Consider the following 16607-nt stretch of genomic DNA (forward strand, 5'->3'; position numbering starts at 1 on the left):
CGATGCTGTTTTCTTCCCATCAAACACTGTCTCCCACTCTTTATTCATGCCGTACGACAGTCCAATGATCTTCGCGCCCTGACCGTCCCCCAGACCCGCACCCAGCAGAGAAATGCTGTCTTTCTTCGGCACCCGATGAATGGTCACCTTTGCCAAAAGAATAAAGTTGTAGTTTGCAAAGTGGTAAAATTGCTTCTGCCCTGGTTTGCCAACGGACCATTTTCCTCCTGATCCAGAAAGTTTAAACCACAAATCATCATTCGTGTTTCTCGATTTCCCATGAACTTTTGTATCCCCTTGAAGTTAGTCATCTTTCCGCTGACCCGCAGTGAGGGTACCAGACTAATATCCAACCCTAACGTTCGTGGGTACGTAAGTAATGCAAACCCCTTGAGGTGATAAGGCCTTCGCCGCAGTTAAAAAACTACACGTCTGGGAAACACGGTTATCCACGTCCTTACATATTTTTTTTTTCACGGATCCCACCACGCAGCCAAAAAGAATAACAAGTGTAATAAAAGGACTGCAGGATGTATCACCGCCGTTCTTGTAAAAAGTAAACAAAGTCCCGTCTTTTTTCAACGGAAGAATGACTGTGGCTGTCTTGTCAATTTCAGATATCGTTCAAAGGTCAAAGATGTAATTACTGAAGTTAGAGAGCCACAATTTAAGCGGCCACCCTTTATTCTCGCTTTATGTACCATGTTGCGCCAAGTGTTTTAGGAAGCATCACTTTATTCTTCACAATACTCACAGTAATAGCGTTACCTCCAACTTCAAAACCAATTCCCTCCCGTTTTTGCCGCACACGCGTAAGGGTGTTCCAAGAGCCTCTGTCCATGCCTTCCCGTCATCTCGTCCTCCGTAAACTCTGCGATTTCCGAGATGGCAAAGAGATAAAATGGGCATCTTCGCATCTTCCCAATCCACGATGGCGACATCTCTGCCGCCCTCAGCACTCGCTCGATAGTGGGGTCTCGACGCTATTTTGTCATCCTCCGAATAAATTAAGCTGGATATTGTAAGCCCATTCGCGCTTATAGTTTGGAAAAAAAAACACAAATCATCCCTCTTTCGTCACAACTGCGCTGTTCTCAAAAGGAAAAGACAACTTCAAAAATTTGCCTCCAACCATATGCGTAGTATTGAGAATTGGTTTCATACTAATTAACTGCAAGCCTGTTTTTGGGTTCGCTACCTTAATAATATTCAAAAGGCAAACAAGTAAGTGCGGAATATTACCCCTATATTTTTCGTCATAGCATACCAGAATCGCAAGCACCTCAAAGGTAAATTGTACGGCAGCTCATGATACATCTGTCTCAGCACCGTCCACATCGGAGGATGCCAATGATTGCTTGTGCTTTTTTCTTTCTCCCCTGCCGTATATACAAAACCTTGACACCGAAATGGTTTTGTTTCCGTTTCCAATCCCTCTCATTGAACAGCAGCAGTGGTCACAATAATTCCTTTTATCCCAAAAGGAAAAGGCAGACAGAAGAGATGAGTACAAGCAGTTCCGGAATTCGCACTCATCCATGATTCAATAGACTGTTTTCAAAGAGTCTTGCTGGATCCGTCGCCGCATTTGCGTCAAATGTGAGTTCACTGGTGTGGCATATCAACAAGCGAAATAGAGCAAAATAAAAATATCGCTTCATTCGTTACCTTGTTATTTTCCTCTGCCCGCGCTAATGTCTTTTCATTGGGCTCTTGTGCATGAATGATATCCCCTAAAAGTAAGCACTCTCAATTCTATTTGTTGTTGCGATTGGTGACTGCTCTCGGTGTTGCAAAAACGCCCTGTAATAATTACGGCTTTCCTTAATTACAAGTTTTTAAAAAGTTTAAAAATAAACATGGGAAAAAAGCGTCAATACTTTGCAATATATATATATATATATTGAATACACCCAAAACTCACGCCAACTCACACGATACAAAATCGTTCCAAAAACACCGCTCCAGCGTATTGTGATCAGACGCATAAACACGCGCAGATAAACTGGCGGGGAAAAAAGGGGTGGAATATAATAAGATTCAACCGCTCAACAAAACAAAAACTAACAAAAGAACAAAAAACAAACATGGCGCTGAAGCGGTGTGTCCTGAAGTAGAAAAAAAAAAACAGCAAAAAAATGATATGGCTTTTAGGCCTTTTGTGCTCCGTTCCTAAAAACAAAAGCAATTTGTCAAAATCGCCCTTAGCCTGTGCTTAAAGAAGAAAGGCATAATAAATAATTTGTTTTATTGTTAATATCTTTTAATTTCGTTTTTGGAAGCCGCCGTGTTTACCAGCGGGGAAAAGAACTCTTTACAAAGAATATGTGACCACCCAAATAACGCAATTATATATACATATAATTCCTTGCGACCTTTCTCCCGGGCTCTCCGGGAAAATAAAAGCGATCGCCCATACACTGACGCCTGGTGGAAAAGGAAAAAAGACACGGCTACCGCCGGCGACGGCCGTAAGAAACGACAATGCCGAATCGAAAAAAAGAAAAAAAACACGCCCAGGAAGGGGCAGGGCGCCGTCACGACCCGGATCTCGATTCCTCCTGCCCCTTCTGACCGCCCGAGGTTTCGGGGTGCCGGCAATGTCCGGGCGGCGTCGGTCGCGCCGTTTTTTTTTTTTTTTTTTTCGTGTGCGTGTGTGTTTTCTTTGTCCGGTTCTCTTGGCGTATGTTGGTGAAATGTGGTGTTTTCATTTGGAGGGCGTCCGCTTTTTTTGACATTTTCCCGTAACTTCTCCGGCGTAATTTTGGATATCGGTGACAATATTGTTTTGTGAAACTCCGCTTGGTCATTCATAAGGCTGTGTTTTTTTATGGGCGTCGAATTCTCCTTTATTTTTTGCAGTTGTTTTGTTTTGTTTTGTGTTATTGTTTGCAATTTTGCGAAAAAGCATGACCCTTTTTAAAAAAATTTTAATATCAATTGCAAATTTCTACCCTATGATTTGGTTTTTGGCACCTTTTTTTTTTTTGAAATAATAGCAAAATATATTTAAACTGGGGCAACATGTTTATATATATACATCACCATAAAAAATTATTCTAGCAACGGGGCAATGGAGTGCATTCAAAAAAGAAACTATTACGCATCTAACAAATGCCACCAGTAGCAAACTTTTCCAATAAAAAGGAAAATAAAAACGATACTAGACGCCAAACGTAAAATTATGCAAGGGAAAATGACTATTGAAGGGCTTCCGGAAATATTGTATGACGCCCTTTCAATTCCAAAACTGCAAGTCACTCTATATGGCCACTTTTATGAAGACTTTTTGTAAAAAAATAAAGCAACTTCTCATTTGCTGAAAAAACTAGTTTTCATAAATTGCAATTTTGCTTATTTGGATGATGATGTGAAGTGGAAAAGTTTTACTGAATTTTTTTAATTTTCTTGTTTGCGTAAAATTCTTTTTGCTTTTTTTTTTTTTTTGTGTGTGTGTGTGCTTGTCTGTTTTGCAGGGAATTATTATTGTTGTTATTATTATTACTATTATTATTATTGCTTTTTCTAATATCTTAAGTGTAATAAGGAGCATATGTCGAACCGCCGTTTTTTTTTCCTGAAAAATTTCTTTAATTGCCCAAATATTAGCCGTTTTTCTTTTTATTTTTATTTTTGACTATTAGTATGTAAATGATTTGAAGATGGATTTGCTTGGCGGATTATTATTTAAGGTTGTTTGTTCTTTTCTTCTTTTTTTTTTTTTTCTTGTGCGTTTGGCATATTTATAATATTCTATTTCGCGCTTGCCATGGGATTTTTCACGCTTATAGTGTATACCAGTTTTATTATTATTATTATTATTGTTGTTATTATTATTATTATTATTATTATTGTTATTATTATTATTATTATTATTATTTATTTATTTATTTATTTATTTATTTATTTATTTATTTATTTATTTATTTATTTATTTATTTTCATTTAGTTATTTTCATTTATTTATTTATTTATGAAGTGCTGGAACGATATGATGCGTTTACATGTTTAATTTTCCTTGTGACTCTTCAGAGAGGGTGAGACATAATCTATTTATTTATTTAATTATTTTTTGTTATTTATTTATCGTTTTCTTGTTTGTTGGTCTTTTTTATTTTTCTGTAAGTAGAAGCAAAGTTAGTGTGGAGGAAATGAAGCACCGCAATTTGTTCAAAAACAATAATTTGGGTTCACTCAGAGAATTTAAAAATGAGGGACCATTGAAGGGAACAACAGCACGAAATGCACTGCAAAAAAACAGTAGTTTTGCTGCATTTGTAGATAGAATGCATGCTATCAATCGCGTGTTTCTAGTTAAAAAAAAGCGGGAATCGGAAGTGGAAACGGTATCGTGTCCCGATCCGGTGGATGATGATGCTCGGGATGAGGCTCGTTCGGCTTATATTGATGCGGAGACGAAGTGGCTTGATTGCTGTTTGCGAGAGTTTCTTGAAAGAAAATCTAGGTACGGATCAAGAAAGCTTTTTTTACTCCGTCTATTAGGAGTATTAATTGTATTAATGGGAGTGTTATGGTATTTTTGGCCTTTGTGGGAATGTCTCATCGATGTCGAAGCAGATGCGCATTTCAGAGTTCTTGCAATTTCTCCTAGCTCTCAACCAAATGAGATAAAACGTGCTTATCGAGAGGCTGTTAAGCGCTGGCATCCGGATCGAAATCCAAACTGTGAATCTTGTCGTATTCAAATGATAAAGATACAACAGGCACACGATGTTTTGCTGGCTCGAGGGAGTCAACGCTTTAAATTAGCCGAAAAATACCGAGAAGAACTTTTACAGCTCCGCTCTTTGGTTTTTTTCCGGTTGTATGATATGGCTTTTTATGCAGCTCAAGAATTATATTATTTCCTTCGAGGGAATGTTATGAGAAATAATGGTGATGAAAAGGGTTTTTCTTTATCTCTTCAAGTAGGGTGTCGAATTTTGACGATGGGTTTGTTTACAATGTATGAGTTTTTATATATTTCTGGTTTTAATATTGTGGTGATTTTTCAAATGTTTTACTATTGTGTTTCTGTGACCAGGATATCCGTGGCAGAGCGAGAAATGTCAAGGATGGTTAAACATTCCTATTTTGATTTTTACAGGGAGGCAGTGATGTTTGCTGGTATGCCTTTACTTTTTCATTTAAGCCAAAGACTCATGGGCAAAGTTGAATTTTTTGGGGAGGATGGACTAGAATTTTTTTTTCGTATGTCTTTTGGTATTCTGTACGTTTTGTCTCACTTATATCGGATGACTCCAAATATTTGGGATAATGTTTCCGCGAAAAAATGCTCCATTCCGCTCAATTATCTAAGATTGCCTGCAAAATCTATTTCTTACCAAAGCTTTCTGCTTACCGAATTGGGAGTAATATTGGATGATTTGTTTGCGTTTACGTGTAGAGTACCTTCAATATATCGTTTTACGGTTATTGTTGTACATGTTATATTTTTGTGCGAACTTGCGTGGCTTCCATCTGACCCTCCAGCGACAGTGAATTTGGGTCGGCAATATGAAAAGAAAAGATTGAGAAAAAAAACTGATATTGAAAAAGGTTTAAACTCAAATTCTGAGCGCGAAATGATGAAATATTTTCAGCATCACTTGTCTCCACAAGAACGCATTCTAGTTGAAAATTTGGATGATGAGACAATTACTTGGATTGACGTTGTAACTACCAAATATAAAAAAAGGATGGATGCTACTGTAGCGGCTTACATGCGCCAAAAGCGGGGTTCTATTAGATTTGATTTGGCATCTACTTTGGATCTTCATGAGGTTGTCCTTTTGAGTATTACGCAAAGTTCCCCTGGTTCATCCATAAAAGTGGATGTACTTTTTCGTGTGAAGGATGAGGTGTGCAGTCGCCTTTTAGCTTTACAACGAGGCCCTTTGGGTTGTGTTCCACCTGAAACATCTGAAAGTGAAGACTATCTTGGAATTATTCGGCGTTACGCCAAGATAACTGGAAAAGAGGGTCTTTACACCCCTTCTGAGATTTGGGGTTTAAAACTCTCAAATAAAAAAATAAAAGAAAACGATGGTGCAATGAATCTGGTCGCCTTCTTGTTTGTTTGCCTTTTGTGTGTGGCAGCGTTTTCTCATACACCATCAATAAAAGATTATCTGAGGTATTCAACGGATCTTTCTTACTTTCATCAACCGTTACGTGACAAATGGCGGGTCTTTGTTCCCTCGGAACACCTTCTTAAACGGAATGGAGCTGGCCTAATTACCATCTTTGGCCATGTTTTTTGTTTTGTAGATGTTCTAGACGTCCTCAAGCATATGTGATTTTGTTCATAACGTGCATTTTTCTTTTTTCTTTTCATCGGCATTTGTGAGAAGGGAAAAAAAAAGTGAAATTGAGCTGGGAGATAAGGTGAACAATGGCTCTTAGTTTTTGTTGTTTATTCATGTGTGGATACGCAGTGTTTAACATAAAGAAAAAAAAAAAAAAAAAACGAGAGAGGCTTGTTTTCTCTGAGCTTTATATATACATATATTAGTTTGTATACATATATTTTTTTTTTACACCTGTTTTTTTTTTTTTTTCCTTTCACTCTCAATTAAAGGATGAAAAAAAAATAAAAAAGAAAAGTGGAGTTGTATATTTTTAACTGTAGAAAAGACTATTAGATATGGTTGCTCCGGCAACACAGAGTGGAGATGCAAAAAATCCCTCCCTGAATTCGATGTGGCGGACAGTTCTTGTTTATGGTATGGTCTTTCTCATCATGTTTTCTTTTCTCAGCTCGAGAGACACGAGTAGCGTCGGGAACAAGAGCAATTTGAAGATGAGAGGACGGGATACCTCTGGGGTAACCGAGGTGCATTTGCAATACACTCCTTTTTCCAAAAGAGGCGACTTATACTCCATTATTATCACATCTGGTGAAGACGGTTTATTTTCTGAGGATATATTCTCAGATTTGGTTCTTGATGATAATACCCAAGAAATTTCGCGACATTATACCATTGATTTAAGCCGGTGCTATGCTGAAAATAGCAGCGCATTCCTTACCATTAAAACGATTATTAAGAAAAAGGAATACTCGCAATTATTTCCCTTAGTGCGTTACTTGCCTTTTAGAAGCGCAAGGCGGAAGCAACATCTGTTTCTCTATACGAAAACAGCGGAGGGTGACGCAAGCAACACCACCGATTTGGAGCCAAGGACTGTCTGGAAAGCCTACTTTCAACCGTTGTTGACTCTAAGCCCTATTGTTGACTTTTCCAACCCACTTCCCTCATCAATGATACCTTATTACATTATGGACAACGAAACGCAACAATACCTACCCTTAGTTTACATCAATAACTTTTGGGTGCTGCGAGATCACTTGTTGGAAATTAACGCCACAACTGCGGCTTCCCCGCTAAATTTCACCATCACGATTTCCCCACGTCCTCTATGGAAGTTAGCTCTTTATGTTCAATTCGAAGAATCCATGAAACAGAATCAGGAGTTGGGTTTGGCAAAGCCTGAGGATTTAGATGAGACCAAGCGAATATTCTTGGAAACAAATCCCTATTTTTTGGGTTTGACTCTTATTGTGACATTGCTGCATATGTTGTTTGAGTATTTGGCCTTTTCAAACGACGTAAAGTTTTGGCGGTCTCGAAAGGATTTTAAAGGTTTATCAGTTCGTACAATTGTTATGAATTGTTACTTTCAAACCATTGTGTTTCTGTACCTTTTGGATGGTGATGAAACGTCGTGGTCTATTCTAGTTCCAAATGGCGTTGGTGTTCTCATTGAGTACTGGAAACTTGCACAAACCGTGCGATTTTTCCGTCACGATAATGGGTGGTGGTGGTTTACTTTTAATGATGGTTATGATGAGTGTACGCGTAAGCATGATGACCGTGCCGTGCGTTATCTTATGTGCGCAATGTCACCTGTTCTACTCCTTTATACTGTGTATTTGGCACTCTATGATACCCACAGAGGTTGGTATTCGTTTATTATAAATACACAGGTACGCTTTATTTACTTTTTTGGGTTTGCCATGCTAACACCGCAAATTTTTATTAACTACAAGATGAAAACCGTCGCGCAGCTCCCGTGGCGTACGTTTGTGTATCGCGCCCTTAACACCGTTATCGATGATCTTTTTGCATTTATTGTGAAGATGCCATGGCTGCATCGCCTTGCGTGTTTTCGTGATGATGTCGTCTTTGTCATATTGTTGTACCAACGGTGGATTTATCCGGTTGACAAAGGGCGCAGCGAGATTCCTGACAAAGAAAGTGACGGCGATGCCAAAAGGGTGGAGTGTGTGGAGGCGGAGGCCGGCGGAAACGAAGCGAGCGAGTCTGCAAAACGGGATAAAAAGCAGGGAAAGGCTCCCAGGGAGGCCGCAGGCACAAATCCATCGTCTCTTGAATCCAAGAAAGAAAAGTAGTCTTCCAAGGAAAATGCAGTCGTGTGAAGGCATTGCAGCACGGTGGATTCCACGACGACGATGTACGTTAGGGAATTTATTTGGCGCTTACACAGCGCTGAGTAGCATTGAAATAAAAATTAAATAAAATGCAACAACGGGGTTATCTTGGTTTTGTCTGCTGTGTATATATTTAAAAAAGTAAAGAGAAATTGGGGGTGTGGAGGAAAAAACTGAGTTTTTTTTTCCATGTTTTTTCTTTTTTTTTGCTTAGTGGGAATGCAGTAGGAGTGGGTATGCGGGGAAGAGCAGGAGATACAAATGATGATCATGGTTTGCGTAATTGTTGTCTAACATCCTCGTTTTTGTGCCCCAAAAGTGCGCAGCACGGATATAGACAGAAGGAAGAGCGGCAAAAACAGGGGTGCCGTCATTATCCCTCCCAATTGATGGAAGATGATCGTATTTGCATCGTAGGAAAGCGACAGAAAATACTTTCCCCATCACCTCAATACGAAATGCCGTGCACTCTATCTGATCAGTCCCCGTCAGCTGCCTCAACAAAGTATGCAGTTTTTCCTGTGCGTGGAAGAAGACCGTCGCTGATTTCGCTGAGCACAACCATAACGGCTTCGGCCCATAAAGACGACACGGTTGAAGATCTCATAGAGGCTCTTTCAACTTCTTCGTGGTCCTCCAGTGAAGAGCATGAGGGATTTCACTAAATATTGGTGATGCATGAAATGGGAGGGATGAGGGATTATTATTATTATTATTATTTTATTTTTTAGGAGCTTGTGAAAAGAATGATCGCGGGATAGCTGGCTAACTTAATTAATGTATGTGTATATCCTGATAAATGAATGCATTCTTTATGATACTCTCTACCGTATGAATCTTTTGGGAAGAACGCGACTTTGTAGGGGCAGGGAGCCGATAGAGGCCGGATAATATTTTTAATTTTATTTTTTACAGACACACAGCCAGGTAAGCTTAAGGAAATGACTTTGGTTCCCTACACACCCTCCGAGTGGTGTGATATTGGCGCCCGTCTCTGGGAAATGGTCTGCCAATGTGGCGAGACCCAGGTGCAGATGACGTTCATTAATGGTAACCAGCTGTCGGACGAGACGTTAACTGTGGCCCCATCATCCACAGGCTTATGCTTGCTCATGGACCTGTCTCTAAAGCATGGCAGGATTCTACTCTTATTGGACATATTGCGAATCTCCGCGCGCCTCAGATCCCTAATTTTGAGAAACAAGCGCTCCTGCCCGCTATGGGGGCAGCCCGGGAGTTGGGGCACCAACAAGGGCTCATCACGGCTGAAAGGGAGCGCCTAAATTTTGATTACGCGAACGCCGTCGCGGACGTGCAGAATCGAAATGCTCGGCTTAACTCGCAGTTTCAGGAGGCGCAAATTAACCTATCGGTAAGGGAATCCAATATCGCCGGGGCCGGCAACCAGGTCCTAGAACTACGACAGCAGTTGGAGGCCGATCGCGCCCAATTACGGGAGCGCGAATTCTACTTGGGAGTCCTCACTGCTCAACTCCAGGAACGGGAGGCACGCCTTAACGCACTACAAACCGCGCAGGATGCGGAGACTGCGGGGCGGGACGCGGCCCCCGCTACTCGGCACGTTGCCAACGATGGCGTATCTACACTAACACATCAAACGGATATCTTGATGGCTGGAGGCGTGCCTAGCAGTGCGGCCCGACACAGTTCGGCGGCTTACAGGCCCCCTCACGGTAATGCTGCGAGACCACATTTCCACCCTTCCACGCCGTTGCCTTCCCGCACTTCTCCCCTGGACGCCCGATTACCTATGGAAGAGGACCGCAGTTTCTGCGCATTCGACGTCACTACGTGGCCCTCACGTGTATGGAATGAGGGCGCCTCCGGAGTCATTATCGACCTCCGGTGTGCATACCAATGCTGGCGACAGGACGACGAGCAGGTTAAACTTGCCTTTGACAATTTGGTCGAGTGGATCAGCGCGCTGGAAGTCCTGCAGGATCCCACCGATCGAATCATGAATTTGGGGAGGTCCCTACTGAATACATTCCGGATGCAGCTCACAATCGCGTCCGATCCCGGCATCCGGCTTTCCAAACTGCGCGCCCGTCCTTACACCGCTGTTCACCAGACGGACGCTTATGCGAGGACGACCCAGACTCTCGTCGATCGGCGAGAAACCCAACGCACTGTGCGATGCCAACGTTGTCATATTTTTGGACACGAGGCATCTACATGCAATGTGCGCCCCAGAGGGAATTACTCACAACACAGGCGCCCATCAAAAAACGGCAGAGGGGCTGCTTGCTGCTTTTTATGAAAGCGGACGACGGCAGCCCCATCCAATCCGCCGCCTCCCACCAATCTTCACAGGCAGCGCACCGCACCGCCGACGCTCCACCCGATCTTTCAAATTGCCCGACGAAATCGTCGGGAAGGGCAATGGAGCTTATCTGCCAACGACGCCCGACTGTGGTACGACGAATTACCGACATCCCCGCTTTGGGCCAGTTATATGAGGAGAGCGAACGAGGTCGCTCGAGAGATGTGGGCGCCGTCAACGTGGGAGCGTGGAATGTCCCTCGCGGGGCAATTCACGACCTCATGCCGCACGCACGAACAGCCGATGAACGAGGATAGCTGTGCGGTCTTTTTGGTGTCAATCGAAGTGACGCCATCGACCCGACTGCAGTACGCCAGGATGCTGCGGTCCATGTTGGAAATGAATCGAACCCCGCTGGATATGGCGGCTTTGAGGTCACAAAAAATTGCGGCGCGATCGGAAACGAAGCAAGCGCGCCCCTTGACAGAGGAAGAGATGAATCAAGTAATCCGCAGTCGGACCGATTGGAAGGAACGTGTTGTTTTTCGACTTGCGTGGATAACGGCGAGTCGTTGGTCCGAGATCGCGTCCCTGACAGCCAAAAATTTCACAATGGAGGCGGACGGGGCCTTAATTTTGGATTGGTCCGTCGCGCCGAAGACGGCGAGAGCGGATCCCCACCGCGCCTCGCGGTTCGTCAGGATACGAGGGCAGGAAGTGTTAGACATTATAAAGCTATGCAGGACACTTCAAGAAAACGAAAAGCTCACGAATATTACTAATGCCGAAGTCGAACGAGCTCTGGCTCCTTGGGATGCCACGGCGCATTCCATAAAACGCGGTGTGTTGCGGCACGCTGCTCCAATCGTGGAGACGCATAATTTGGACCCACAGCTGATCTCGCAGTTGGCGAGGCACGTCGACCCGTTTGACCTTCCCCAGAACACAGTTCGATATTTGGGGAAGTGCACCACAATGCTGACCCAGGTGTCGTCGCTGGCCGCATTGATGTGAAGGGAGGAACGGCGGAAGGGCAATAACCCTGGCTAAGAGCAGAGGAGCGTTTTTTCCATGATTTTAATCACAATCAGGCCGCTACAATAACGAGACGCGCCACAAGGACGCGTCTGGCCACTCCACAAGATGAACACGCTATCCCGCTACAGCAATTCAACGTGCCCGTATTGAACTTAGAGTGGATTAAAACTCGGTTGAACCCGGCCACCTTGGAGAGGCTCATGCAAGTTTGGGGACTCGTCGGGCGGTCCCCTTTCCCTCTGCCCTTCTCCGGTAAAGCGTGCGAAGGCTCACGGAGGATTCCAGTCGCTGATGCGCATTTGTTACGAAAAGCAGGAATTATCGAGGACGATTCGTCCACAATAACAGGCGGATGGATAATACCCTTTCTCGGTTGTGGAGGAGAAAACCACCGGTTCACGACGACGATGGATCGCGTGGCCACGCGACAAGAACAGAGACGACCCTTACGGGGCTAACGCACCTCTTTTACACATTTCCCATTATTTGCTGCCTGTGATGGCTGAGGCCGCGTTCTGCCTGGATTTAAAGGCATACTTTTTTCAAGTCTCTTTACCGCGGGAGACTCGGCATCTCTTTCGATGCCGCGTGGAGGACGGCACGCTGGTGGGACCTACACGGCTCCCAATGCGTTACAGGCCAGCCCAGAAATTCTCCAGATTATTACCTCGGCAATTGCGGGGGTGACGACGGTGGTTCGCCTCCTCTGGGTTGCACCTCCATCGGTGCGTGCCGACGTTCGGATCGATAATATACGCATTGTAGGGTCGAAAAGCGGTGTGACATTGTGGGAGGACCGCGAATCGGGTGCTGCGCATTGCAACTTTCTGGGGGTGCAATTTGATCACACTCGCCAGGCGGTGTCTCTGAGTGACAAGTTTGTCCGGTCTGTATGCGCCATGCCGGCGCTGAAGTATTTAACCATCGCGGAAATGGAGGTTGTGACGTCACGCTTTTTGTACGCGGCTGCCATTTCGGGCATGCGTTTATGCGACTACTACTTTTTTATCAAGGCAGTGCGACGAAGATTATCCGCACTTCACCAAGGGATTGTGCTGGAGACATCCCCGGCGAACCTTCCGCCGTCAGAGGCTGGTTTGGGCGAGAGATTACGACAAATGATTGAGAATAACCGTAAGAGAAACAGCAAGCCCACGGAAAAGGCATCGGCCGCCATCATCACGGACGCATCGCTCCATGGATGGGACCCGTTTTTATTCCAGACTCCGGCGACGTTAAAATTGCCGGAGGGAAATGGGAGAAGAAGCCTTTTCTATCATGCAGGCCGATGCTTGCGCGGTACGCTTAGCCTTATCGGCCTTTTCCGCCATCTTGCCATCCACCATGGACGTTTGGGTGGACAACACTTCGCTGCAAGGAGCGGCGAATAAAGGCAGCTCGAAATCGCACGCCATGACGTGGGAGCTGCGACGGATATATGGTTTTTGGACTCTCGCGGAGCACAGAAAACCTTTGCCTACGTACGGTCTGCGGAAAACCCCGCAGATGGCGTGTCACGCGGTCGTGTGTTCACACTTCGGAACTTGCGAAGGGGAGCGGCGGGGTCTTGTGGTTGGAGGACCCCAAAGTCTGCCACTTCGTAAGTAGCAATATGTAAATCCTAACTGAGGACAAAGGACCATGCTAATGGTCCACAGAATTCTATATATTGAATGAGAATAAAACATTGAAGCAATTAACTAACGAACCTTTTTTCCCAAATTGTTTGGTTTCCATAGATTGTCAGGATCCGGCCAGCTGCCCGGAAGATTTTTGTTTTGTTGTTGTTGTTGTTGCTGGTCCGTCATGCCTGGTTCTCTCTGGCTGACTGACGGAATGTATTCTGTCTGAAAAAGCGTCTTTACTCTTGGCTCTTTTCAATTTTATTTTATTATTATTATTATTTTTTTTTTTTTTGTCTTTTCTGTGGGCGTTAAAGAATCACAATTGGGGCATTCATAATGGTTTTTTGTTTTGGTTCATTCTTTTCGAAGTACGCTTCATCCAAATCAGGTTTTCAGGCAAGGTACCGTTTTCTTCATTCCTCGGCTAAAATTGCTGCTGGCGCCACCGGTGCATTGCTTTTGGGCGGTGCCACCGTGGCCTTATGTTATTTTCCCTCGGGACAAAAGGTCACGGAGGCACCCCCGTTTGATGTGAACTCACTAAGAAGGGACATTGAAGAAATACTCTCCGAGGACATGTCTAAAGGACCTCTTTTTGTGCGACTCGCGTGGCACGAGGCTGGATCATGGGACTGCCGGAAAAAGGATGGGAGTCCTAATTCCGCTTCGATGCGATTTCACCCAGAGTGCAGCTATGCCGGCAACAAAGGGCTTGATAAAGGACGAAATGCGCTGGAATCGCTCAAGAAAAAGTACCCGAAAATTTCATACGCCGATTTATGGTCCTTCGCAGCGGTGGTGTCGATTGAGGCGATGGGCGGCCCGGAGATTCCGTGGCGGTGGGGGCGCGTGGATGCAAAGGACGGCAGCGTTTGTGGCCCCGATGGGCGTCTCCCTGACGCATCCAGGATGCAGGATCACGTGCGGGATGTCTTTTCACGTCTTGGCTTTAATGATGAAGAAACTGTTGCCTTGATCGGGGCCCACACATGTGGTGAGTGCCATCTGGAGAACACGGGCTACGTGGGTCCGTGGACGCACGACAAGTACGGCTTTGACAACTCCTTTTTTACGGAGCTTTTTGGCAACGAGTGGATGCTGAACCCCAATGTGAAGAAAATGCAGTTCATGGACAAAACCACTAATCGCCTTATGATGCTGCCCGCTGATGTTTCCATTCTTCTGGACGACAAATATCGCTCCATCGCGAAGAAGTACGCGGACGACAATGATTATTTTTGCAACGCCTTCAGCAAGGCTTATCAGAAGTTGCTTGAGGTTGGAACCACCAATCTCAAGTCTCTCCCAGCAGAGTCAAAATAGGCAAAGTGAAGAATATAACAGCATACACAAGGGTTGTTCATGTATAAATAGTTGATCGGGCCCGGGTTCAAAGTTGTCGTCGAATGTTATCTTTTTATTGCTTTTTATTTTATCTAGTGGCAAACGACTTTTATTATTACCATTATTATTATTATTATTATTAAGCGGATACCACACCTTTTTTTTTTTTAGTGTGTGTGCGTCTGACGACCTATGTTTTGCAATGCTATTGTTGAGCTTTTTTGTGTCGATTGCGTTGTCGCTTCAGGAAAACGAAAATAAAATGAGTGGACAAAAAAAAAAACACAAAAAGCATATCCAAAAAGTAAAATGAAAAAAAGAAGGAAAATTACCACTTTTTATGAAATTAATTTTTTTGGTGAAAAAGATTTTTTTTTTCTTTTGGAAAGCCCCACTTCTGTGGGAAATGTTTACGATATTACGGGGAAACAAATGCCAGGAGGGGACGGGTCTAAGTTTTGAGGCCCTGGTGCGCCCGTTTTTTTTTTTTTTTTTGAAAAGCGAAAGTTCGAACGGGGTGGCTGTTAAAGAAAAAGAAATAAAGGGTGGTGGTGCCTCAACGCCGGTGCGAGGGCCCCCGGGAGACGTGCGGTGTGGACCCCAGAGGAGTTTTTTGACGTGAATGTATTTTGCCCCCTGTTTTTTTCCCAATTTTTTTTTTTATTTTCCTGGACAGATATAAGCAAGAAGAGGTGGTTTGAGATTAGTTTATTGGGTTTTTTTTTTTTTTTTTTTTTTTTTTTTTTTTTTTTTTTTTTTTTTTTTGTGGGAGAGAAGGGGGGAGGTTTTTTGACGACCTCTGCCCGGACTAGAGACGAGCGGAATGTTTTGAACCGCACGGTGTGGCACTGCTTGGCTTCTTTCACACACTTCTTATCCTTCTCCCCCATAACCGGGGTCTAAACGGGAGAGTTTGAGTCGAAGGAAACCGTCACGGTCAATGAGTACGTCGGAGAATCGCTGCCGCTTCCAAAAGGAGATGGACATATTTTTTGATACGCTTCGAGAACGAACGCTGCGGGACCACCCGCAAGAATTATGTGAATATTTAATGGAGAACGCCAAAAAGGTTGCAGCGGAATTGAGGGGGGAAGTGTGCGAACGCATCCCCGATGCTGTCTCGCCGGAATTGCGGGGTCGGGCCCTCATCATCGTGGTACTCGGTGCAAGCGGGGACTTGGCCAAAAAGAAGGCCTTTCCGGCGCTTTTTCAGCTATACTGCAACGGCATGCTACCTCGGGATGTCAACATTCTCGGGTAAGCCCGCCCCACAATGGAGGATGTGGAAAAGTGGAAAAAGGACACTCTTGCCGGATTCTTTACTCGTCTGGATGAGCGCGGATTTCATGTGGGTAACTTTTTGAGACGGATCAGTTACATGACCGGGTCGTATGATCGCGACGAGGACTTTGCACGCCTGAACGAGAGGATTCTTCGGATGGAAGAGGCCTTTCAGGGGCCGGAAAAAGGGGGAAATCGCCTTTTTTACCTTGCGCTGCCACCTTCCGTTTTTGTGGGCGTTTGCCGGGGTCTCAGCAAAGGGGCGATGCAAAAGCCAGAATTGGGTTGGGTCCGTCTCATTGTTGAGAAGCCCTTTGGCCGGGACACGGAGACCTCTGAGCAGCTCTCAAATCAGCTGAAGCCTCTCTTCAATGAACGCCAGGTATTCCGCATTGACCACTACTTGGGGAAGGAAATGGTGCAGAATATTATTGTCACCCGTTTTGCTAACCGCGTTTTTAGCGCGCTGTGGAACAGTAACAGCATTGCATGCGCCCAAATTACATTCAAGGAGAAAATCGGCACGGCGGGACGTGGTGGGTACTTTGACAGTATTGGAATCATCCGTGACGTATCCAGAACC

The 16607-nt window shown here is 44.4% G+C and overlaps 3 protein-coding genes and 2 pseudogenes across 3 annotated transcripts, besides 23 other annotated features; 4 read left to right on the forward strand and 1 right to left on the reverse strand.

Annotated features, from left to right (window-relative positions):
- On the reverse strand, positions 1-1155 carry Tc00.1047053506193.5 (annotated as a pseudogene; the record flags this gene model as incomplete).
- Positions 1-2989: a sequence feature (heterozygous, non-Esmeraldo-like haplotype).
- Positions 2917-2937: a sequence feature (AT_rich).
- Positions 2990-3410: a sequence feature (areas merged during assembly that could not be assigned to a particular haplotype. This can correspond to areas where the two haplotypes were merged or to regions with more than two copies in the genome that were merged during assembly.).
- Positions 3411-4342: a sequence feature (haploid, non-Esmeraldo-like haplotype).
- Positions 3480-3518: a microsatellite.
- Positions 3694-3728: a sequence feature (T-rich).
- Positions 3804-3878: a microsatellite.
- Positions 3879-3975: a microsatellite.
- Tc00.1047053506193.10 (hypothetical protein, conserved) lies at positions 4005-6299 on the forward strand (the record flags this gene model as incomplete). The annotated part of the gene is made up of 1 exon (XM_803554.1): positions 4005-6299. One exon carries the CDS (start codon positions 4005-4007, stop codon positions 6297-6299), a length of 2295 nt encoding a protein of 764 aa, XP_808647.1.
- Positions 4048-4087: a microsatellite.
- Positions 4343-5047: a sequence feature (haploid, Esmeraldo-like haplotype).
- Positions 5048-7981: a sequence feature (heterozygous, non-Esmeraldo-like haplotype).
- Positions 6647-8413, forward strand: Tc00.1047053506193.20 (hypothetical protein, conserved; the record flags this gene model as incomplete). Its single annotated transcript, XM_803555.1, has 1 exon — positions 6647-8413. One exon carries the CDS (start codon positions 6647-6649, stop codon positions 8411-8413), a length of 1767 nt encoding a protein of 588 aa, XP_808648.1.
- Positions 7982-9158: a sequence feature (haploid, non-Esmeraldo-like haplotype).
- Positions 9152-9177: a microsatellite.
- Positions 9159-13565: a sequence feature (areas not merged during assembly with more than two copies in the genome that could not be assigned to a particular haplotype).
- Positions 9182-9361: a mobile genetic element.
- Positions 9182-13557: a mobile genetic element.
- Positions 9340-9364: a sequence feature (AT_rich).
- Positions 13331-13549: a mobile genetic element.
- Positions 13566-13725: a sequence feature (areas merged during assembly that could not be assigned to a particular haplotype. This can correspond to areas where the two haplotypes were merged or to regions with more than two copies in the genome that were merged during assembly.).
- Positions 13649-13698: a sequence feature (T-rich).
- Positions 13726-16607: a sequence feature (heterozygous, non-Esmeraldo-like haplotype).
- Positions 13736-14722, forward strand: Tc00.1047053506193.60 (ascorbate-dependent peroxidase, putative; the record flags this gene model as incomplete). Its single annotated transcript, XM_803556.1, has 1 exon — positions 13736-14722. The coding sequence occupies one exon, from the start codon at positions 13736-13738 to the stop codon at positions 14720-14722; it is 987 nt and encodes a 328-aa protein (XP_808649.1).
- Positions 14853-14885: a microsatellite.
- Positions 15460-15508: a microsatellite.
- Tc00.1047053506193.70 lies at positions 15684-16607 on the forward strand (annotated as a pseudogene).

Source organism: Trypanosoma cruzi, genomic scaffold (genome assembly GCF_000209065.1).
Source record: "Trypanosoma cruzi strain CL Brener 1047053516313 genomic scaffold, whole genome shotgun sequence".
In the NCBI taxonomy this organism is placed as follows: domain Eukaryota; phylum Euglenozoa; class Kinetoplastea; order Trypanosomatida; family Trypanosomatidae; genus Trypanosoma; species Trypanosoma cruzi.